The sequence below is a fragment of the Rissa tridactyla genome, chromosome 15 (assembly GCF_028500815.1).
Source record: "Rissa tridactyla isolate bRisTri1 chromosome 15, bRisTri1.patW.cur.20221130, whole genome shotgun sequence".
Classification (NCBI taxonomy): domain Eukaryota; kingdom Metazoa; phylum Chordata; class Aves; order Charadriiformes; family Laridae; genus Rissa; species Rissa tridactyla.
Window position 1 is genome coordinate 15,519,423 of NC_071480.1, and position 25,005 is coordinate 15,544,427.

The 25,005-nt window shown below is 38.5% G+C and overlaps 1 protein-coding gene across 14 annotated transcripts; it reads right to left on the reverse strand.

Moving 5' to 3' along the window:
- Positions 1 to 1,342: 1,342 nt before the first annotated feature.
- On the reverse strand, positions 1,343 to 24,192 carry ZNF207 (zinc finger protein 207). Of its 14 annotated transcripts, none has more exons than XR_008469366.1 (14): positions 23,985 to 24,191; positions 22,320 to 22,446; positions 21,731 to 21,869; positions 20,954 to 21,124; positions 20,204 to 20,279; positions 19,650 to 19,697; positions 17,850 to 17,950; positions 16,630 to 16,790; positions 15,727 to 15,819; positions 14,259 to 14,501; positions 13,378 to 13,540; positions 13,009 to 13,192; positions 12,706 to 12,785; positions 1,343 to 3,774 (listed from the first exon to the last, which is right to left on the reverse strand). XR_008469366.1 is itself a non-coding variant. In XM_054221258.1 (13 exons), exons 1-12 carry the CDS (start codon positions 24,023 to 24,025, stop codon positions 13,032 to 13,034), a joined length of 1,524 nt encoding a protein of 507 aa, XP_054077233.1. In that variant the 5' UTR covers positions 24,026 to 24,192; the 3' UTR covers positions 8,468 to 8,507; positions 13,009 to 13,031. The 14 variants fall into 14 exon arrangements, 12 of the variants coding, with proteins under 12 accessions (XP_054077233.1, XP_054077232.1, XP_054077234.1 ...); XR_008469367.1 differs by lacking the exon at positions 1,343 to 3,774 and adding an exon at positions 8,453 to 8,507; XM_054221258.1 differs by lacking the exons at positions 1,343 to 3,774; positions 12,706 to 12,785 and adding an exon at positions 8,468 to 8,507 and having other exon boundaries at positions 23,985 to 24,192.
- Between the last annotated feature and the right edge of the window lie 813 nt (positions 24,193 to 25,005).

Consider the following 25,005-nt stretch of genomic DNA (forward strand, 5'->3'; position numbering starts at 1 on the left):
CTGTCCCCCACTCCTGATGCAGGGGCAAGGAGGGGGGTGTATGTTTGAAAAGTTAATAGGGGAAAGACAGGTTTCCAAAGTCTAGCATGGGGCGCAAGCATGGCTTCAACCCGGAGCAGAACAAGGATATGCAAACTTACTGAAAAGCACGGGAGCTGAAAGAAAGCATTAACTGCTTAACAGTTTATACAACCTGCTCAAATGCTGTGGTAAAAAGCACAGCTTCCCATTTCAAAAAGAAACTTACCATGAAAAATTAAAGCCAGAGGATTTGGCTAAGAGGGTTGTCTTGCGACTTCTTTCCTTCCTGTCTGCCTGCAGACACCTGACTTGGCCCCGCAGCCCACACCGCTGCAGACTCACCACTCTTTCCTGTGAGGCCTAAGTAGGGCTCTCGCTTTTCAAAGATACACATTTCTACCTCTTAGAAACTAAAGGTTTAGATCCAAAATCTCTACCTCATCAGGGTATTAGACACACAATCCTCCCCCCCATGCCCCACAGAAAAAAAACATGGTTTAGAGAAAAAGCATAAACCTACATACTAGCACTTGGGGTCCCGCATTGCGAAACAAGCTGCTGAGGCTCATGGGGCAGAAAGTATAGACCCATCCCCCTTAGTCTTTATCTAGTCAAATTCCCCGAGAGGCTGATCAATCTAACTTCATAGAACAGTCTGGGCTGGAAGGGACCTTTAAAGGCCATCTAGTTCAGCACCCCCTGCAATGAGCAGGGACATCTTCAACTAGATGAGGTTGCCCAGAGCCCCGTCCAACCTGACCTGGAAATGTTTCCAGGGATGGGGCGTCTCCTACCTCTCTGGGCAACCTGGGCCACTGTCTCACCATCCTCAGCACGAAAAATTTACCTACGAGTAAACAGTGGTAGCTAAATGAGAGCAACCAGCCTAGTAACCCATTCTCAAGCTGTAGACGGGAGTTGCAGACACACATCTTCAAAGTTATCTCAGCTCTCCAGCGCTCTGCTCTGAAAGGCCTTAGAACAGGCCACCTAACAGCACACCTGCTCAATCTGGTTTTATGAAAACGTTATCACAATACTTTTCCTGACTTTAAATTTTTTGCATAGTCAGTTCAGCAGGACAGCAGAGCAGCAGCAAAAGGAAGCTCCAGGTTTGCTTGTCTCCAGCGTAACTCACTTTAAGATAAAGCTCACATGCATGCATTTTTGCAGTATATAGACAATCAGAGAGCTAGTACAAAATTATTTAAACCATAACATGAATGAAGGTGGATTTCACCCTTACAGTTTGGAACAGCTAACATTTGTTACAATAATAATTTAAATAGGTCCTCAAGAGGAGAAAAAAAATACACAGACATAGTGGTTCACTTCTGTTTAATCAGAGACTGTTACAAAGTGGTAGACACACACTACAGACGTGGATATGTGCAATGATCCATTCCTGAAGCGTACAGTTCATAGAAGATTCCCAATGGATGCAAATGATGATAGCTCTGCATTTTCTTTGAATCTTCCTTATAAAATGAATGCTATAAAATTAAGCTAGTTACTGTTATTATTATTTGCATACATTAAAGTGATGCACATACTTACCAGTCTCTCTCAAATTAAATTCAACATCAATATTTTGCCACGTGTCTTTTCAAAAAGATCAGTGATCCCATCTCTTTCATACTACTTAGACAAAAGCAGTATGAAGTTACAGAAAAAACCTTTGTGACATGCTTACTTCTGTGGCTGTACTGCTGCTAAGGTCATTAAGCAGAAGTCTAAAGGTAATAGTGTAAACTCCCTGTTCCATACATACTGTAACAGAACTGCGAAGGAAGACTTCTGAACCACATTAGACTGGACAGCTGCTATAATGGTGTATCAGAAGTTCAGCTACAACTTAAAAGACTGCTCACCTGGTTATGAAAGCTCAGATTGCTAGTATTGTTTTGGTCCCATCTTAGAAGAAAATAAACTTAATTCTACCAAAAAGTATTGCAACTAATTGCCATAAAAAGTTTCACAAAGAGATGATGTTCTACCAGAGTCTGTATGAGGATCTACCCTGGACAAATATACTTTTTGTGTTTAATGAGACACCATTAAACACCACTACTCTTTAGTTATCCCCACTGATTGCCAAGCTGGTATACCAGTAGTGCAGGTCAGCACCCAACTACTGTCAAAACTGAGACTTCACAAAGTAATCCAGCAGCCAAAAGCAATCAATTACTCATTCCGACTTATTACTGAGCATTGCATTAATATCAACTAGGGCAACCACAGAAGTTAAAAGCAAGATGCATACATTCTGTTAATAGGATAATGGCCTCACAGCAAGGTATTATTCATGCACATCTGCCATTAAAATATACAAAGATAAGTTATAAGTTTTATTATACAACTTTTCTTTTTTTCTTTCTTCTAGGGAGAAACATCTACACAATATTATTCAAAAATCTGCATGTAGCTAGGTTTGCAGACAAAGCAATTTGTGTGAATGACTGAGAACTGATGTAGAGAAGATACCAGGAGATGAGCTTCAAGTGCACTATTCTAAAACCTAGGAAGATAGAATCCCCTTGAAACTTTTTATGTTAGTAAGATGAATTCTGCAGTGTCGCATAAGATTTCAAAATTCTAACCAATAACGCTGGAAGTGTCAAATCGCTCATGAAACTACTCTAGACCATTCAGATCAGCTGGCAAAACTAAGGTGTCTGTTCAGCTACCACACTAGTGTGGCTTTCCAGTACCTCGGTTCCTATGTAGTTATCCACCAACGACATCCTAATTATCCACCTAAAATTCACCATGTGACAACATGCCCTTGAAAACTGAATTAAAGCACAGAGTTTTACAGCTCATCCAGAGCTGTGAAACTGTGCTATGTGCTACAGCACAGGAAGTTTTCCATTTCCCATGCTGATATGTAGAAATGACGTACACAAAGCTTAAATAAAAATAAATGTATGCAGCTATTCTGTAGAAGGTTGCATCTTTTATCCAATCCCATAGAATCTCTCCTGTTTTCTTTTAAGGTGTAATATGTTCTATAAAATAAAAAGCCAAAATTTCCAGGAATATGGAATAGGGCAGAAGAAAAAAAGAATACACACAGAGCAGTAACTCTGGAGTAAGATAAAACAACTGGACAAAGCCACATTTGCAGGTAGCCTCTGAAGTGCTGAAATGGGCTAACAAAAACAAACAAAAAAAAAAAATCAAGAAGCTCCCAGCTTACAGGCCTAACAAAGTAAAAATCTGTTGGTAGGACACAGTGATTAGCAATCACTAAAGAAAAATGAAAGAAAGATAACATTACTGCTATGGATTCTTACAAACAGAAATGCTTATTCCCCAACACAACAAATATAGTATCCTATAAACGGTTCACTGATAAAACAGCCTCTTTTATAACAGGCAAGTTACCGAAGAAGGGACTTCAGATCTTCACACTTTTCAGTAACACCAATGACTATTTGTTAAGGTTTTCTGCATTAAATTTTCCTTACAAGTGCTTTCAGATATTACCTACTCACAAATGTAATTAAAACCATTACAGATCTTAAAAAAAAATAAAATCCAGACGTTCACACACTACTGAAAACAGTAGTAGATAACAGATACATTCACATTTCAGAGACCAAAATTCCCCTCATGTATTTAAGTGGTATCATTTGAACAAATTATTTCAAATAGGAACATCAGGTACTTACAGATTAAACTAACCTGTACTGGCAGTGCTGTGGAATTTTTCTTCTCTACCAGTAAGTAGCAAATGCTGAAATTCTGCTGCTAGTTAACAGAAACACAAATTGTATTAAACCAAAGAGTTTAATCCATAATTTAGTTTTTCATTAAAAAAAGCTGCCAAACTTCAATTACTGCAATTTGTTGCTTAAGAAAAGCATATGAAGTAAAGGCAACTATGAAACTACTTTAGTTTGCCCTTACTTTTCTGATATTTTTCATACACAAGCCAGAAGTTTAACAAGGCAATCCTGTTGTCTACCACAAACATAAAGGAAGTTACAATACTTACATTGCCAGGTTCCTTCATTAAACAGTCTCATAAAGTGTGTTTTCTTATTCTAGACTTTACAAATGAAAGAGCAAAATGTATTTTCTTCCACTAAAATTTATGGGAAAGAAGCTAAAGAATTCAGTGCAAGTAACACATATGCAAGTAACTCAATGGAAAAAGAAAAAGCTCTGCATGACACCTTCATTTCAAAGCATTACGTAATTTCCTATGTTGGGAGACAGTGAAATAGCTTCTTTGGTTCGATGGCATAATTTCTGCTAATTCAATAATTGCTGTCGGCCAATATGTATAAGTGGTTTTCACTAAGGGCAGCAGAAGTTGAAATTCTACACTCACCCCCCCTTTCTAAATAGCACCTCGGAACATGATTAAGGTTTAGACAAACTCTTAAGAACTAAAATTTGAGATGTCACAAGCTTGAATCTAGTATAAGGCAGTTAGCTAACCGCGATACATGCTTTAACTTCTAACAAGGGAAGTTTTTAAGGAAGCTTTCAAGCTCTCAAAATTGTGTGTTCATTTGTTTTTAGTTATGATGATACTGGCATTAAAATTCTACTATTTTCTCAAAACTTTTTAACTTCTTTAAATCCCTGAGAGAGAAAAACTTTAAGATAAGTTCAAGACAATATTTATGGAGAAGTTAAATTCTTTGTCATTAAAACAGCAGTGTTGATGATTTTTCTTACTGCAAGAAAGACCGTAAGAATAAAACAAGTTATTGTAAACTTGCTCAGAAGGTGGAAGCGCCTCACTATTCTCAACAGTGATCAGGTGTACCTGATCTGTATCAGAGACGGTTCATACCATGGACAGTCAAGTCTGACTCATGAGGATGCTCAGAACAAACGACTGAGGGTAACATCCTGGATCCTGTGGTTCAAGACAGGATATGGCTGTCTGCAAAAGCAGCAAGCTGAAGTGCCCGACTCCCTCAAACAGACCTTCACATTACAAGAGTAAAAATGTGTTCACTATGCAATAGAATCTACAAATACTGTACTTGAACTGCATTTTCTTCTAGTAGACCCTTAACTAGAATCTGTGCTCTGACAATCAAAAGACTGCAAAAAGCTGCTGCTTACAGTCTGTAAGAAACTCTCAAAGTCTTTTTCAGAGCTCCAAAAAGAATGTTATATACATTACGCTTCAGAATCACTTCAATTCTATGCTGATCCCTTCAAAGGCTGCTTCAAAACTTTTCTTACTCTAAACTAGTACCTACCTACCCCAACTATTAAGGAAAAATACTGTAGTATTTTTTGATAACTGCATTTTTACAGAACCCAGTCACTACTGTGATTTCACTGATCTGATTATTTTGATTGCAAGAATACACACCTTAAAAAAAAAAAAATTCTTCCGGAGGCAGCCTATTCCTCAGAGTATTTAAGGGCCACAATCTTTATCAGGCGAGGCATGGAACACATTATGAACTTATCACACAATTCTAAAGCAAGCCAAAGCTTTATACGTGGTACATACTTTATTTGCCACATCTCCCATTCACTTTTCTTGTTAAAACTAGTGGGTGTAAATTAACTCAATGTAGCAGAATCAGTCATTCTTGCCCTTAAAAAAGAATCATGTACCTCTACTTAAGCTTAAAAAAAACCAAACTCCACAAGACCTACTTCCACTAATATTTATAAAAGTCAAGTCAATGAAATACCATCATCATTAGAAAAGAAATTCCACAAACAGTGAGATGTACAACGTTGTGATACACGCACTGCTGCAATACTGAGAGCTGCAATACTGGAGTGTCAGTAAAAACATACTACCATCCTTCAAAATAAAGAGATTTCGTCTACAGTGTAATTTTATTTTTTTTTTTTTAAACTATCCCCCTTAGATCCACACAAGGAGGCAGGAAGGAAAATGTCACTAACAGAACTTCACAAAAAGAGCAAAATATGAACCATTTGCACTAGATGAGAATTTTACAAGTTGTTTTAGAGATGACAGGCCATCCGGTCTAATAGCTGAGGAGATACTCCCAGCAAAAAGCATACAGCCTCTATGCCATCCTTGTGACTAAAAAGACAGCAGCACTTGCACATGTATCTTTAAGGACAAAACACAAAGCAAAAGGAAAATGTGCATCATTACTTGCTCCAAAGGATAGTTTAAGGACAAACATTAGTCCGTGTAACAGATACAGTAACATGAACATAATCTGCTAAAACTACCAATTCCCAAAGAGGGACCAAAACAGACCTGTCCTGTCCTTACAGAAAGGACAGGAATGTAAAGGATGGAAGTAAAGGATGTGTGAGCTACCACCAGAAATTACAACCAGTATTTGCAGTGTAGCAGGAAAACCCAGAGTTAAATCCCCCTTTAATCCATACAGTAACATCCCACAGAACTGTCTTCGTGTCAAATGAGTCTTTCAGACATAGATAGTGTGAAACTGATCTTGGAACAGTCTTAAAAGCAGCTTCAAGAAAAAAAATCTAGCAACGTGGTGCTGAGAAGTGCTATGTTTTGCTCACAAAACAACCCAAAACACAAAGAAATGGTTCGTTTGCTCCAAAGTACTAGCATACAGAGCTTAAATGATGACACAGTGAAAACAGGAACTGCATTTTGGAGACATTTTTTCCATGAACATGTCAAACCTAGTTATCGTCAACAAAAACAGATCAAAGCAATTTCTCTAAATTTAAGAACTTTTAGCTCTCACCAGCGTTATCAATTTATAAGATATAAACCAAGTGTGGATCTAAGTAGGATACTCCACTGGACACAAGACAGCATACGTATTTGAATTTTAGCTTTGTGTGCTTGATGACAAGTCAAATGTGAGTGGCTGGGTAAGAACTACCCAGTGCTGCATCAGTCTTAAATGAAAACTGATAACAAAGACCAGTATCAGGCATTTGAAATTTGCCTATTTTTCATTTTGAGTTTCTTAAGAGATCCAGGTACTTAAAGCAAGAAGTACAACCCATACTGCACATTATTTTTGGTTAAACCGTTTCCTTAGATATTCTAGGGAAATAAGAACTATGCCAAATGCTCCTATAGACTGAATATGTGAAACAAATACTAGTTGCAGCAGAATATCTTGAAGTGTTGTTCTCATCTTCACTGTTATCAAGGGTAGCACCACAATGAGAATTAAAAAAATAACACCATGCTCAGTAATAATTCTGAAACAGTTAACAGCAGACATGTCAATTTTCCAGTCACACTAGACAATTTGTGGGGGGCTTGTACAGGCAAAGGGCAGAGTACAAAGAAAGAAAAGTACAACAGAAATGTGAAATTAACTCTTGTAACTAATTTAAGAATTAGAACTCTACCATTTAAAATTACTGGAAGTCACATCGACAGTCATTATTCAGCAAAACATTGAAGAAACTAAGTGCAGTCTATGCTCATCAAAAAACACCACGAATTTTAAAAATATCTCAAAAATTCTAAAAAGTTATAAAACCTGACTCCAACACTTGTTAATTTTCTATTTCACTGCTGGTAGGCTGCAAGGCCTCCTCGGACAAAACCTGTTCTTCTGAAGTTGAAGTTGTCTTTAAGCAACCTCAAGCACTCTAGAGCTAATTTTTCTTCAGAAAGGGTGCAATTTTTTGCAGGTCACTGTGTGAAAGAAGGAACTTCATATATATACCTAAGCAAATTTTGAGTAAGCAACAGAATTCCATGAGATTTCAAAAAAGTGCTATGACTTTCAGTATTGTTGCAATAGACAAAATATTGCCGAGTCTGGAGTGTATTTGAGAGATTGAGGAAAAGGTTTTCTCTGAAATTGAAAAATCTGCAGCTTCCATTTCTCATTCTCCTATTCTAATTTACCAACTTGAATCTCTATTTCTTCGGAGGGCTCTACATTAATATTTGTTGTGATGCAGCTCACATATGCAGCAGTGCTAACCTCTCAACCTCCTCCAACAAAACTGGATTCTATAATTTAGGCTACACAATTTTGTGACTATAAATGTCACTTACTAGTTAAAACCTAAGTATTTTAAGCACTTCAGTAGATACATCTCCCCAGAAGAGGCAACATTAGTAATTGATATTTACATACCACTAGTTCAGAGACTACACAGTCATATTCCCAAACCCAAATACAGCACAAATGCAATGCAGGGAAGGGGTGGGGGGGGAGGGCAGTGTGGCTGAAGGACCACCGGAGCAGCCTTGAAGGAAACGCGTTCCTTTAAGAGAAAAGGTACCCAAACATCTTAAAACATGTTCCCTCCCCCTAAGACTCTTAAAAACACAACAATAATAAAAATATAAATATTAATATAGAGCCCATCTATCAAAAGAGAATAAAAAACCTAAATTAAAATAAATTTAGGGGCCTTCACCAAACTTGCTGCAAGTTTGGGGACATAAATATCCAACAGCCATAAAGCTGTGAAAGCCCCCAGAATGAATAAAATAAATCCCACTTGCCTCAGACTGAACAGGGCAACACTGAGACTCTGCCTCAGCCTGTCCTATGGCAGGGCTATAAGAAGAAGAAAAATTTAAATTTTAGAAAAAACATGACCCAATTAAGTGAAAGACATGCATTCAAAGTTAACAAAATTCCAGTGATCAAGCAAACAAAAGAAAAAGACTGCTATAGCACCTATTTTGCTAGGCCCAAACAAAACTTTTTACAGTTGGTAGGTATTTCTGAATTGGACAGTTTGTTTTGCTTTGTATCTTGATCAATGGAACAGTTGTCTTGGGGCATTTTTCCCATAACTGATAGTATTTACTGTACTAGTTCACAAAAAGTACGGTTAAAGATTCCATCAGCCACTGAAAAATATTCACCCTCACCTTAGTATTTACGTAGAAGCTAGACCAGTACAATTATTAAGACATTTACTGTTATTTTTAAGTGTCATTAGTTACCATTTTAAATTGTAGCCCCAGCTCATGGACTGGTATATCAGAGTCTCAATTTAACTGAAGAGTCATAATGCCCTTCTTGCTGTTTATAAAACCGAAGTAATCTTGATATTTCATTTTTTTATCTTGTGTGCAGAATTCTGATTCCTATAAAATAACTGCAGGTTGTGTATTCCATTCAATCTATCCAAGTTTTAAGAAAATAAGCTATATAGTTCCATGTAAGTACTGTTGAAGAGCTCCATACGCTAAAATAATTGCAGAAACCATAGAAGGCAGATGCAGCTGAACACGTTTCTAGAAGCTTGTTTATATACTCCCATGCATGCACAAAGTGAGGAATAGTTATCCACTGAAATTATCAGATATATATCCCAGCCTCAAATTTATTATCAGCACCTAAAAAGCTCATCTGGGGAAGAATAAATAAAAAAAAATCCAAAAGTTCCAGAAGAATTTTTTAGTCTACGTAAGACGGATAAATTTTCAAGATTTAAAGCAGCCTCTGCCGAAGGCAGAAAGATATTCTAAATGCAGCATGAAACAGTCATATCAAGACTTCTGAAGAAGTAGCCCGGGCTTTTCCAAGGTTCTTTCATGCCAGTGTCATACTTTTTGCTCTAAAAATCAGATGTGACATCAGCATCTCATAATGATGTTGAGAGACCACGCATAAAATAATTTAGAACCTTTTAAACAAGTCCTAGATGCCATAAGATCTAATTATCTTGCTAAATGTATGTTCCCACCTGTGTCTGAGTATTTTCTTGCAACCTTTTTTTTTTTATTATTCAATATTTGCATTACATTACAACGTAAAGATTGCTCAAAATCCACTTGCAAGTTTCCATTTTACTGTTAAGATCTGCCATGGCAAATTCAGGCAACAACTGAAAAACAAGGTTTCTGCCTGTGTAATTATATCCCTAGAGTCCTGCAACAGGTATAAAAGAGATGCTTTTCTGTAATCATAAAAGCTTCTGCAATCTCTTTCCAAGAAGAGATTAAAGCGATAAAACTGTCTGCATGGCTGTGTTACAGTAGGGATTTTGCTGGCACAACTATGTTGATTAAACTTTGTACTGTAAACCAAGCCTTAGTCTTTATACGAGCAATTATCCCATTCAAAGTACTTCTCCCCCTTTTGGGAAAATGCACCATAAATCCAACTCTCTGAACATTAAGAAGCAGTACCCAAAGAAATGAAGGCAGGGACCAACAGACAACATATGCACTGAATTACCCGCCTGTTTACAGAAGAGTACACACAAGAGACACAAGAGTAACTAGATAGCCACATCGCAGCTCTTACAGCACAGAAATGACAGGAGCAGGAATGTAAGTATCTACATGAAAAATCATGGAAAAATTGTTCACCTGCTTGCTGAAGATTATTAGAGTACTGTAAGAACATTATGTGGCAGTACTCAGTTCAGGGATTATCATAACATTACTACTAAGGAAAGTTCAATCTTAAAACGTGTCCAAGCTACAAGTCTATGTAGTATCAGCTACAAAACGGCACTATTATCGGAATGAGACATTCACTATTTAGGAGGGAAACCCTTAATTAATACAACTCGCAGAATATGCTGAGTTAACAGTACATGCAGTAAGACTTTCAGGTATTTATCCCAGGAAAAGTAGGGGTCTGAAAACAACATACCAATGAGTTACAGAAAGACACCAAAGGGAGGAGGTATTTACTTTACTAGGGGCAGGAGGGCAAAGCATCCTTGCAGCAGCAATATGATCTTCAGAAAAAGCAAGAAGTTCTACAGTTTTAAAAGCAGAAGTTAAGATCAATTTATAATGTATTAATTTTATGTACACTATTACAAAAAGGCTGAATGTAAAACACTGTAAAACTCTCCAGTGTTTTGTAATTATCCTTATTAGATAAACAGAAGAAAACCAGAGTATAAAAGCACTGCCCAAGCAAAAGTTTTATCTGTTATGTATAAAGCAAGATGAAGAGCTAACAAAAGATCTGACATCAAGGCCCACTCAGCACATTTGCAAGCCAAATACTGCACATCTGACAGGTGATCAGCAGGTACCAGTGATCAGAGAGAACTGCTTCTCAACAGAGGCTTGGAGTTATGGTCTATAAACCGCTAAACACTTCAGCAGAAGTGTCTGACAATTCTTAATGGTTAAACTGAGGCCATTCAGCTGCAATTAGTGTATACTGGACGCTCCAGTGCTTTTATCAGCTATTCCATGACCCCAAGTTTGAAGCTGAGACACAATGTAGTATTTTAACTGTACTGTATTTCTGGACTATTAAGAGACAGTACAGAGTAAAATCACACAAAGTACTTAAATGCAGGTAAAAAAACCCAAGACTTTCAAGAAAAAGAGCCAAAATCCTCAGTATTATAATCAAGTGAAAAACAACTCCACCATCTACAAAGACATCTGTGGAACATAAACTAACACAAAAATGCTGATAAATCCTTCTAACCTACCCTAAATGAAGGGATATCCTCATAAACTGAATTGCACAGATAAGGCTTGAGGCTGGAACATGTATTTAAAGTTGACCTGCAAATGAAAAATTCACCACTCCTTTTTTGCCATGTTGTGAAGAGACGACAGAAACTCTCGCTTCCCTTCCCTCCAAAAAGTCTCCCTCTACATTTCCATTCTCATCAGAAATATAGCACACTAACACAGTGATGTTAGACATTCAGAGAATTATGACCTTGGCAGTGATTTATCACTCTACTCTTATAAACAGATGAACGACTAATTCATACAGGGAAGACCTCTCTTCAGTAACCGTAGTTAGGAGAACTCATAAAAAGGTCTCTTACTCTAGACACTTTCATTAAATGGCTCATGAAACTCAGCCAACATTTGATCATAGCACATAATGAATGGTTTATCTTTTAGACTCTGTTGAGATCCAAAATTCTGAACATTTAAAGTAAAAATACAGCACATAACATACTACTCTTGCCCCTCTTGTCTCTTTTATACACTGAGAAGAAAGTCAAGCTACTTTTTCTCTTTTGCAGGTCAACTTCAATACAGCATCAACTGGAAGTCACTCACCATGTGACATGCACCTAAGCTTCTAGAAATCTTCATCTAAAAGGCTCCTGAAATTCATACGCATTTGCAAATTAAAGAGAGTCAGTCAAAGAACGAACTAACAGGATACATCTGGCACCAGGATGCATCTTAGAGCAATCACTTTTACACCCTACAAGTAAGTGCCAGGACTAGAAATCATTTAAAATTTCTTGAGGACAAGAAAGCACAAATAAAGAAACATATGCATTAAGAGAAGTTACAACCAAGAGTTAAGATGTGCCTCCTGCAGCCTCATTTTTGAGGAGTCAGTTAATAAGTGTACAGGTCTTTGTCTACTCAGATGTGCAGCTAAGGAGTGACTTAATTTTAGAACAAGGAATTCAGATTTTATCACAACAGCACCAATAATTGTGCTCATTACACCAACAGCTACCATGGCATGCATCTGTACAAACCTTTCAGGCAGTTGTCCACAGCTGGTCATGAATAAAAAGGCATATAAATTTTTCTCTTCTTTTATTACAATGAAGTTTATAACAGTACAGAAAAGTCACACGACCTTAGTGGGTCAGTTTACTTAAACCCTGAAACAGGAGGAACTCTAAATACATTAAATATTGTTACAAGTTCAGACTTTAATGTACAAGTAGTTGGGAACAGTTACAGCCCTCACCAAACTATGTTGGGGACATGAAGTCCAACAGCACTTGAAGTGCTGTGAAGGCATCATTTCACAAATAGCAACATAATGTTACAGAACTTGCCTTTAAGGTGGTATGTTCATGTAATTCCAGCGCCTTCACAATTTAACGAACCATATTTACTATACTTCACTTCTAAAAACCTAGATGAAACATGAAAAAGAAGCCATACAGTATAAATTGCAACATCAGGAAAAGTTCCTGTTATTATTCCAAATAATTTTTCCCATGTAAAATAAGAATGTCCAATAGCTCCTTGCATGTGGGAAGATACTTTTTTTTTTTTTAAAGTCACAATGAAGCCTTAATTGACGGAAGCTCGGCTATATTAACAGCACAAGATGAGAAAAGGTTTAATCTCCAAACCTATTAGAGCGTGTGTAGTAGCATCAGTAGCGGCCACCTTGCGACATTACAGGAGGTCTCATTCCCATTGGAGGTCGAGGAGGTCCACTTTGGTAAGGGGGCACCATTGGAGGTCCCTGACCGTATGGCGGCATCGCTCCAGGAAGATATCCTGGCATGCCTTGGTGATGAGCACCATACTGACCTATAAACAGAACATTTAAGATGCAAAGAAGACATTTTTTTTTTAAATAATGGGCAAAAGTTACATTTTGTTAAAAGCTTCAACCCCCCTACCAGTATATGCCACTTCAAGCTTTAAAAAAGTTTATAGCGAAGACAAATCTTTTCAAGAAAAGAAAGCTAGGAAACTTATAAACTTATGATTACCATGAGGTGGCATGGGAGGTCTCATTCCTTGTTGTTGTGGAGGAATTCCTGGCTGTGGTGGCATCATACCTCCAATTGGTCCAACTGGTGGATTACCCAAGGAAGCCTGTCCTGGTCGAGGAAGATTACGCTGATATTTAGGCAACTGTGCCCTTCTCTCTTCCTAAAATAAGGAACAGACAACCATAACACATTGTAAGACTGAAACTCACCAAAAGCAAAGTAAATAAAAGTGTAACAAAGCAGATTACAGGTACTAAACTCTTTCAACTACCTTACAAGTTCAAAGTCTGCAACTAGTAACATTACACAGTAGCATTTGGATTTTTCCCCCTTCCTTCAAAGTTACTGTATTAATACAGGCCTATCTAGCAACACAAATTCTCCTCCTCCTTCAGCTAAGAAAGCCAGTTTGTCATAACAAGTTGAGACAAAAAAGCCAAACACAGATCTAAAGAAACCTGAACTGAAATTAAGGTTCATTTGTTCCATACATAAATTCTGTATTTCTGACTGCTGTAATAGCATCAAGATTATTTCAAACTGTTAAGTCTTTTGTCCTACGCTCACTAGCTGTATCTATTTAACTTCAAGCTTAAGTCACATGCAGAAAAAATCCAAATTATATTTTGGGTTGAGTAATTTCCTACCACCAACAAAACTAAGTCTTAGATTTGCAGCATGATCATTGTCATATGCCAGTCATCACTTTGCAATCAAAGAAGTTTTCTCGATGAACAGTTCTGCTACATTAATTCTGCAGTTTGCACTCTCACCGTTACTAAAATACACATAATGCAGAGCTCAGAAGAAATTCTATTTAATCAGCCATATCAGCATAAGTTGCATTTCAGTAAGACAATGAAAATATTTTAACTTACCAGTGATATATCCTCATCTGGATGGATCAACTTACTGGTTGCACTGGTTGTTGTGAGCGTAGCTGGCTTACTTGTTATAGATGTAGCTGGTTTAGCTGCAGTACTGTTTGTTGTGCTAGTGGTTGAGGCTGTAGACTGCGTGTAAGCAGGGAATGTAGGTTTTGGAGGTTCTGTTGTTGTTGCAGGTGTAGAATTCAAAGGTTTAAAATCAGTACCAACTGGACCTGGAACAGCTGCTGCAGCCTGCGAAACACAGAGATAGATCAATATTTATTTCTCAAAGCATAAGAAAACTTAAATGATGTCTGTTAGACCTCTGAAACCTTCCAGTGAGATACATAATTAAAACAAGCTTGACAAAAGTAAAGTTCAGCCTTATCGCATACTAGAGCAACTGAAAACAAGACAAAATAAAACCCAGTATATACATATATACACACACAGAGGAAAGTTTAACATTTGCAGGTCAAAAGCCACAACTAGAAAAAAGGAACAACAAAAAAACCCACTACCAAAATTTTATCAAAAACCCACTATCAAAAAAACCCCACTATCAAAATTTATCTCAAATATTGCGTTTGGTATCTTTGAGTCTGTATCTTTCCTGAATTACTGTTTTATTAAGAGCCTATTAAGTATAAATTCATTGTTCTCTCACTAAATTATTTGCATACTTTATCAACCATTAGAGTGAAACTCAAAGTGTTAGTATTCATTAAAATTAGATATTTAAGAAGTGTTTTAAGTATTTAAGAAAGCTCTATTGTGTCAGGGTTTTTGTTTTAAGCGTTCTCTCTATAAAAAGTGCAATATTTTCACAAAGTACTACGTCTCTCTATACCTTTAATCTCATGTGCGAATGAAAAAATCAACTGAAGGCAGACATGAAGTTCACTACAGATTCCAGCATCTCATTTTTCCAACTTTTTTCTTAAATTAAAACTGCCAGGCAATAAAGATTTGCTTTACCAAGCCTTCTCTGAAGATGCAGCAATCTCCAAAGCAAGCTTTAGTTATGAGAGAATGCTTTTGTTTCTAGTCACTGTACAATTATCTGAACTTTTCAATCAAAACAAAATATTTCAATTTTTTGCACGTAATGCAAGTTACAAAATTCCCTACATTATGATGTACCATATTAAACAACATAAACTAAAAAGCCTTCATCATGCATCAAGCTAACCACTGCCCACTAAAACGCATTTGACTGCTTTCATGCTTTTTTAACCCTTTAGAACCAGGATGTAACATTTCATTCTTTCACACTAAGAAATATTGGGCACTTTGACAAGTTTATTTCTAGTCAGATGCAACTCACAATCAAGGACTCTGCAGTTTTAACAGCTAAACATAATCAGGAATATAACAGAAATTATCTGAAGATGTTTAGTCAATTTTAGATTTTTCAGAACGGTCCAAAGGGTTAAGTTGCAAAGCAATTTGTTTTTAACTGTGACTTCCTGCGTACTTGTGCTGTGCTAGGAAACAGAGCGTTAGAAGATGCTGACAGACTTTCTGAATTGGAGGAAGCTGCACTTGAGCTTGTGACAGGTGTCCCCATCTGTAGCATAAAAGAAAGGAAACAGTGAAAAGTCTCCAAACAAATGGGTGGAAAGCATCCAGATGAAAGGATTTCTTATGCTAAGTCCCTTCTTATGAAAGGACTGTGTTTTTGTAACAAGTATCTTCCCTGCAGAAGTCCAAAATACAAACAGTACACTATGAAGGTTTCTGTAACATACGTGAAAGAAATTAAAACTTCAAGACTAATACACAACAAGTGCAATCAAAGGGTAGAGGTCACAAGCCACTATGAATTCCCCACTTCCCTCCCCAAAATATTTAAAGAAATTTTTACTACCTTAACTTACTCCTAAACTTTTTAAAGTAAAAAAGCTTCCCAATTCAGGCAACATTTAACCAGTTTAACAAGACTACAGAATAAGCTAGTCCATCTATCAGTAGAGAGCCCATTATGAAAAGAACAGCAGAGAACAAGCCCTGTCCGGATTTATACTTTGGAAATTTTAGGTAAAGTTCTATGCAATCAGATTCCTGTAGGTGACTAACACATCCCTTCACCCACCCAAAGCACCCTTATAAATGACAAACTCAAGAAGTGTTTTGCCTACTCCTTTCTTCCCCACCTTCTTACAAAACTTCTGTCTGGTTTCGTGGCTGTTTTAAGACAAACAAAAGAATCTTTTAAAATTCATTCAAGAACTACACTGAATTAAACTTAAGAATCAACACAAGCAAGAAACTTAACCAGTCATTTCTTGGGCCTCCTCAATAATAAAGAATAGATACTGTTGACATGGTGGCAAGTTGAAGAATATAACAATAGATTCCAGGGTATGAGACACCTTACCTGCCCTGCACTTGGGAAGAGTGGTTTAGTAACTGGAGGCTGGGGGGTAGGTGCCGATGCAGCCGGAGCTGGAGGCCTGTTAAGAATGCCCGGCGCTGTAACAGGCTGTGCTTGTGTCATTGGAGGCATCCCAGGACGAGGACCAACAGGCGGTGGCATACCTACAAACCAAAACAGATCGGCAACGTATCAGGCTGAAGGAAGTAAGAATATTCCTTTACAGGATTCTGTTCACAGTGTTCCTTAGAACAAAGTCTCACCCCCAAGGAAGATGTATTTTTAAGGCAACAGTAAAATAAACCATGACAAAGGGTAATGCCAGCAGTCACCAATAAATGACCATAGGAAGTAACCTCAAACATGTCAGAGCAATGCTGAATTAAAATGTGTTTTCTACTAGAGCTTCAATGATGAAGTTTACAATCTCAATAAATCAATGCAATTAACGCAGCAACTGTTTCCAACACACTGTGTCTATGCTGCCACGTGCGTGGATTAAGCCCGTTACAAAAGTCAAAAGATGAAGCCCTTATGAATGGTATCAGAACTTTGACCAAAACATCCATCAGCTTTGCTGTGGGTTTTTAGCACAGTGGAACAGGGATACAAGGCTAATTTTTGTCTCCAACCAACATAATACACACACTTTGTACATGTGGGGCTCTGGGAGAGGTTCAGAAATAGGAAGCTAAGAGCTCACATGGATTCCTTCATATTACTGTGTAGGATAACTAGGCTGTAACTGCCCTAGTGGCTCGCCTCCTCCTCCAGTGAGAAAAGTGGGCAAACCTCAAGCTATCACAGCATAGCTGCTGTCAGATGGAACACCCTGAGAACTTAAGGCTGCTTAAGAATGGCACAAGTGCAAGAAACAATTCTTCTAGCTATGGTAAGAGACAAAAACACCAGTTAGTTTCTTCACACAGCATGTTCATTACTCGGGTATGTCACCAACACAATTTCTCATTTCCCACAACATTTTTAATTATTACAATTTTCCAGAACAGGAAAAGAAAACTATATTCTGTTTTTTACCTTCACAATGGTACCAAACACAAATAATTATTTACAATCAAAAGCCATAAATCAACCCCTTCACCTATGCACAAGAGTGGGTTTTGTGGCAATCAATCCACATCAAGGTGGTGGCCTAAGTCTGTGTATTCTTTATATAAATCCTATATCTCAGTGAAAATAAATTAATATAATTTAGTTCTCACCATAGTATGAGTTCGACAACCCTGACCTACCTGGTGGCATACCAGGCATAAGAGGTGGTATTCCTGGCCCAGGAGGCATCATTCCACCCATCGGCATCATCCTATTAAACAGAAAATAAACACTGGTATGAATGCTCATGACAAACTCTTAAGTCAATTGGCACATACCTGTATTAGATAAAAAATTATAGTAAATAGTTTCAGGAAGCTCTCAACAGAGGCAATTCAAAACCATCTGCCTCTACAGTTAGAAATGTTTTTCTACAAGAAAAAAAAAAAAACAAAACCAAATGAAAAAGCCTCCAAACACTTTTTATTTGAACTTTAATTCCTTAAGCTTTCGCTTCCACTATCATCTGATTTCGAGAACTAGTGTCTCTCTTGAAGTCTATTTCAGGCTACCAGTTTCAGCAGAGTGTTCCAAGAACCTGATCTTAGTACACTCAGAGAACTTGAAAGCAGGAAAAACAGCTAACACCAATCACACTAAAAATTGCTGTACATCTGCTATTACTCCTTTCTGACACCGTAAGTCTCTTTGTGGTTATAGCACCCTCATACTATTTTAACATATTCTACTTCCTCTATTGAATTGCAGAAAACCCAAATCTGTAAAAGTATCCACAAAATACTGATAAAAGCAGAGGAGAGACCACAGGATAAGAAAGCTTCTGGAGTTTCAATTACAGTAAATATTCCCTAAGTTAAGGATAAGAGAGTGGGATTTCTATTTATTTATTTATTTTTTTAAATGAGAAGTCCTTATTATGGCATATTGTTCCTTCATATTAGAAACAGGTTTGGGTTATTTTTTCTTCCTTGCTACTGATACCTGGAGCAAAAGAAATGGTCTGCATCTCTTAAGAGAAAGGTGGCATCTAAATGACTTCTTTTATCCTTATCTACTAAACCACACTACAAATGAATGCATGTTCCCCATCTAAACTACACAGCCAACCCTTAATATAAGCAAATTCCTCCTGCACAGGGCTGCAACACTGCCATTAATGGTAGGAAAAATAAGCTGTCTACAACACTAAGTGCTTTTAAATCGGGAAGCTATAGATGAATATATATGATTCCTTTACAGGGAACAAACCCAGTGTACTTAAGTTTGCTTAATTTTTTCCAGACATTCAAAGTTGGATTAGGGAAACAAAATAAAAGAATGTTTATTACTTTAGCTAGCAAGATAAAGCAGATATGTAACAGCCAAGTCCCCAGCAAAACCCCACTAAGAAGCAGTTTCTATTTGTATGACAAAGTCAAGAAACCTTCACCATTGCTGTTTCCAAAATCAAAACAAATCATCATAAACAGGCAAGCACTCATTCTGCAAAGAAAATTGCTACCCAGTCTTATTTTTCTTCTCAACTTGTCTACCACTGCTGCAAAAGGAACAGCTAATGCAGAAGCAGTAGAGACTGGGAACATAGTACCACCGCTCCTTTTTTGGGTTAATGGTTGGAGAAGGCAAACTCAGACTTGCCACCCGTTTTGACAACTATCTGTTAGACCCCAAAAAAGTGCTGGATACTCACTGATTGCTGCCACCAGAAAGCTGACTTTTTTAAAAATCAAGGGATAGTGCTATAACTAGTGTCACACTAAACCTGAGGTTCATTTAGATAAAGCATCAAAACTTCAGCTATTATACAATAACAAAACCTAACTAGACATTTTCCCCAAATTCTTAAGCAATATTCAGAGGTTTTCAGTAAGACAATTTCAAGCTTATAAAAAACATGACATAAAATGGCATAATGAAGGTACCTAGAATTACATTAATGAGATGCTTACATGTTTCCACCACAAAATGACTGCATGTATTTTCTCTGTTGATGTAATCTGTGAAAATTTATGACAAAATCAAAAATCTAACTGTGATTTTCCAAACACACTGTGATAGGGTACGGTGTCAACCCCAAACAAGCATAAAAACCAACATACTACTTTTGCCCAAAATACAAGAAAAATTTAAATTATCCAGTATTTTTTTCCTGTTAGGTTGATGACTGATAACCAGACAAAAAACATGAAAAACATATGTGCAATATACGAAGGAATAGTGGTTGGTTCACAGAAGGCTGTAAACCAACACAACAAAACTTTAAATTATTATACTACTACTGAATAAAGTTAGGAGAAAGGCAACGTACTTTATGCATAAACTCACAGTTTGGCCGCATTTTTAATGTTGGTTTACAGCCATCCAGTTCTTTGGTTAGTCTTAATATTAAGGTTACAGAGTTCACTGGTTCCCATGTACATTTTTCTAATTGGCTTTACTTTTTCTGTGACAGTTTAAAATGCACAGTATGAACACATAGTATCAAGTCTTTCTTGCTACTCACCCAGGTGGCATTCCAGGCATAACTGGAGGCATTCCAGGCATCATAGGTGGAACACCTGCCATTAACGGTGGTATACCTTAAAAGAAAAATTAAATTTTAAACAACTCCCAAAAACATACAGTCACTAACAAATCTCATCTAATAAATTCAGACTGGGTAAACGCTTTACAGGAGCTCTAAAAGATTGGTTTTTTGAAGTAACGCTGCTTACAAACAATGCAACATAAAAGATTATCTGCAAATATGACTTAATTTATTGTTCTCAGTCCTGCAAGACTGTGTAAATTTACTGTCTCCGAAGAACATACCTTATCATTACAGAAAATATAATGAGAAGAGACCAGTTTTCGCTCCCTGTCATTGGCCTGTGTATAAATTGCCTGTTTTATGTTAGGAGTCTCTAGATTTATGGCAGCCTTTCTGCCCTATTTACAAAATCTTGTTACAAAATACCACAACAAATATCATTGTTAGACTTCAGTTTAAAGTACTAATCTGTTTTACTACCATATTAATATTCCCTCAATCTAGACACAAGCATTAGGTATGTTAATCTACTTCACAATAGAAATGTGTGCACCCACACAGAATGGGGGAAGAAAATGAAGAAACTGCTTACGTGCACCTCACAAAACTATTTTGTGACCTCTAACATTCGGTGTTAGAAAGGGCAGACTGTTATCCAGCATACAAGCAGCAATTTGTGTTTCTACTCAGCTGTTCAGTAACCAGCTTTAAACACCTTCTCACCTGGAGGCATGCCTGGTGCACCTGGCACAGGAGGCAAACCTGGTTGCGCCATCGGGGGAATGTACCCCTGCTGCGGCTGAACTTGCTGGGGTTGAAATGAAGTTGAAGCTGCAGATTCATCATCTTCATACTCATCAGAATCATCCTGTTGCTTCTTTTTCTGGCTCTCTGCTGAACGGTAGAATGTATATGGTCAGACTGAAGGCCAATTATATTCTATGAAAATCATTTTATCTGGGGTATTCTAGCTGGAACAAAAATAGCAAAATTCAGATCTTATCAGCATGTTCAAAAATTCATAGAATCACAAAGAAGAAAAACTATGTGAGCATACTTATATGTACAAATAACAAAGGAAAGTGACTCACACTGTAATACCCCTCAACAAAATGGGGGTCTTCCTTCATGTCGGTCTCGTGCTGCCCAGAATAAGACAAAGCAGTTCAAAGGCATACTTAAACAGCAAAGAAATCTAAGTATTTGGGCAACATCAGGCTTGTAACACCCCTGGCCTTTCCTCCACTTACCCTCAAAAATAACATCACCATCCCCATATTCATAGGTAATTGTAGCAGCACTGGCATGCAGCTATTTCTGAACAGGAAAATAAAAATCTCTCCTCCTTCTACATCACTGGCAAATGTCTAGAGCTGCAGTTGGAGAATGCATTAAACCCAACCCTTACTCTTCCAAGAAGTGAGACCTGTATCACACAGCCTAGTATCAGTAAGCAACAGACTAGGGAAATAACAGATAACTAGAGAGATTACACTTTACCCTGAGTTTTTTGTTCAAGTAACCTCCTTCGTTCCTCCATATCTTTTTCTGGAATGCCCTCCATGCCATAGATTTCCAGTTCAATGTCTGTTCTTCCAGGAATAGCATTTGGAACAGCATCTATTGTTTCTTTATGTACCTAAAGAAAAGAGACAAAAAAAAAAATAATGCTCCTGACCACGATTCAGGTTGGAGTCTACATGTTCTTCAACCAGTTTCAAGACGGAAAACAAACATCCTTAACGGGGAGAATCTCTCTGGCCAAGCATTTTCTTGATACATGCTTCCTAATCACTGTTAGCTACAATTAGCTTCTAAAACCAGTTTATATAAACTTGCCTTCTGAACACCAAGACAATACAATTCCTTCACTCCTCCCACACCCCAAAAATGACAGGAGAGCTCTCTACTGCATACTCTCCATATGACTGCTGACACAGCAGGACTCCTGTTCTGGAAACAGACCATTGTGTCTTTTTCTCATCAAGACTCTGGAAGCCCCAAAACTCCCACCAGCTTTTTAAGTTCACTATGAATTCCAACTTTAGACAGTGTCAAGAAACGCTTATGTGAGTCTAAAACTTCTTACCTGCATGCAATGTATAGCTAAACCAGGTCCTGTATACAGTTTCTTATGACATATATGGCATTTAAAGTGCTTTGCTTTTTGATGCTGTATAAGGATTTTTTCATCATCAAAATCCCTGTTACAGTACCTATTGAAAGCTGTTAAGGAAAAATTTAATCCTGAAAGTGACCTTCTATATAACACTAAGCTAATTAGCATCGTGATTTTTCCTAAAGAAAAAAAAAAGCATAGGAAGCATCTCTGAGCATTCAAAGGATGACAAATATTTCAGGGATGTCTGCAACCAAACCTCTCCCTCACACCATCCAGCGTTTCCCTCTTCAGATTGGTACAAAACTGGGTGCATGCGGTCAGAACCATCATTTCGTTCTGTATTCTTTGACGCATGCTTTTCAAGTCCTAGTTATTCCTAAGTGGATTCATTCCTTCCCTGTGTATTTGTAGATTAAAATAAAGTCGCTACAGCATTAAAGGAGAAACAGACTTGAAATCCACAAAAGGGAAGTGATGCTAAATACTTAGAAGTGCCTGTTTAATAACAAATATTAGTAGCTAACATTTATAAAACAAAACAAATGTTTTAGTTAAAAGTTCCTTTCCTTTTTCAGTCACACACCAATTCTTATGACACCACACAATTTGCAACAGCCATTAAAGAATTCTGTTTCTTAAAAGAAAAATTTAAGTGAAGAACTTTCTGGATAACTATGTAACACAATAGGGAAACCGCAATTTCCTTTCTGCAGGTCAGCACTAATATTTCATCAAATACTCCAAACATCTTCCTAAGCAAGACAAATACAGCTAGTAGCTGTTCCTTGTTAACACGTGTCCCTCACTTCCACCAAAACTTGAAATATATTAATTCCTAAAACAGAAGCACAGATGCCTTCCAACATATAACGCTAAAAAAAATATAAAAATCTCAGAGCAGCTTATAAATTCCTTTAATAAACAATTTTAGATCCGGCAGGAATATTTTAGAGAAAAGGTAAATCTGGAATCACCCCCCAACAAAAAGCAGATCGTAAAGGAGTGATCGAAGAAAAATCCAATGGTATTTCTGGATACTGAGAAATTATATGTGACTTTGATGCAGCAGTTACAAATTTGAAAGGCCTCTCCCCCCAAAAAAAATTTTCAAAAAGTATATTTTAACCATATCTGCCCCACTTCTTTAACAACTGCATTCATCAGAGGCAGCGTTTTCTTCCGTTAACATCCATCCCTCCGCGGGATAAAGACCGTTCTCCATATTCCCCACGGTCTCGGCAATCTCGCCGGGCCCGCCCAGAGGAGCGCCGGGCAGCGGCGACCAGGGAAGCGGCGGTCTGCCCCGCCTGTACGGGATGAGAGGCGAGGCCGAGGTCTCCAGCGAGGCAGGCGGGAGCGGGCGGCCTAGGCCGCGCGGGGGGGGAGCGGGGGAAGAGAAGCAGGAAGGGCACGGACCAGGCCCCATCCCCGCGCTGAGGAGCGCAAAATGGAACCGGACCAGCCACAGAACCAAACCATAATGTGGATGGAGATAAGGAACGAGCCCCGTCCCAGGACGGCGAGCAGCCGGACGGAGAATGTGAAAGGACGGGACAGAGGCCCGACGGGGCCAGGCCGCCCCCCTCCCCACCCCGGCTCCCCACCCCCGTCTCGTCCCACACAGAAGGATACCAGCACCAAGGCTTCAGCTGCTTCTTCTTCTTACGGCCCATGGTGGCGGCGCCCCCGACCTACACGGAAAGGAAACGGCCAAGCTCTTCCCTCCTGAACCGCAACGCCCACAACAACCTCTCCACTGAGGTGAGCGAGGCAGACACAAAATGGCCGCCACGGTCCCTCCTGGCGCCGCCGCCTCCGCGCTCCCAGCGTGCACCGCGGCGGGGGGGCTGCCCACGTGATGGGCCCCCGGCCGTCGCCGCCGCCCCTTGGGCTGTCCCACAGTGCCTCGCGCGGGCGCCCGGCCGCCATTTTGTCCCGGGCGGCGTGAGCGGGTTCGGCAGCCTGAGAGGTCCGCTTGTGTTTGTCGTCTCCGTGTTTAACGTCAAGGAGAAACTGTTTTTTTTTTTCCCTATGAAATCAGTTACTGGGCAAGAAGCCGGTATCTCTTAAGCAGTCCGCTCTATACAGTGGCTTGGCGGGGTTACCTGTCTGTGCATAGCTGGCTCTTGACGGCGAGGCCTTGGAGCCGGCCCTCCAAGAACACTGTAAAATTGAGTGGAGTGTGTCAGCCCTCGCGTCCCAGCAGCGCTTGTCTGTGGGAACTGCAAGATTATCATATTGATCAGCCTGAACAGCAGGCCCAGCAACAGATGACATTTTTTTCATGCCTTCTGCTGTCCTCAGCGGTCTTTGCTGCATGAAGATACTGACATCGATCAAAAATTGCAACACTATGTAAGAAATATCTTCCCTTCGCTGCAAACATTAAAGAAAAGTATCTGGTCTCCATTTCGTGCCTTGCTACCATCTATTTATGACACTTAACAACCGTTGCCTTAGTAAACTGAATCAATAAAAGGGCCAGGTGTCTATTGAAAGGGAAAGCTACAGAAGTACATTAAATTAGTGCATTTTTTAATCACAAGGACGTTTACCACACCTTGGGTAACACCGTAACCCCATGAAATATCAACACCCTTTTACTTTGTTAAAATGAGTTCATAGCCTGGTGCTATATGGAAAACTGCTTTGG

What these genes read in the sequence shown, in the direction of transcription:
- ZNF207 (XM_054221258.1), bottom strand. Translation starts at nt 24,025, where the DNA reads ATGGGCCGTAAGAAGAAGAAGCAGCTGAAGCCTTGGTGCTG. An exon ending in TAGCTATACATTGCATGCAG is followed by an intron (nt 21,870 to 22,319) that starts GTAAGAAGTTTT and finishes TCTTTTCTTTAG; the next exon opens with GTACATAAAGAAACAATAGA. An exon ending in TGCACCAGGCATGCCTCCAG is followed by an intron (nt 20,280 to 20,953) that starts GTGAGAAGGTGT and finishes TTTTCTTTTAAG; the next exon opens with GTATACCACCGTTAATGGCA.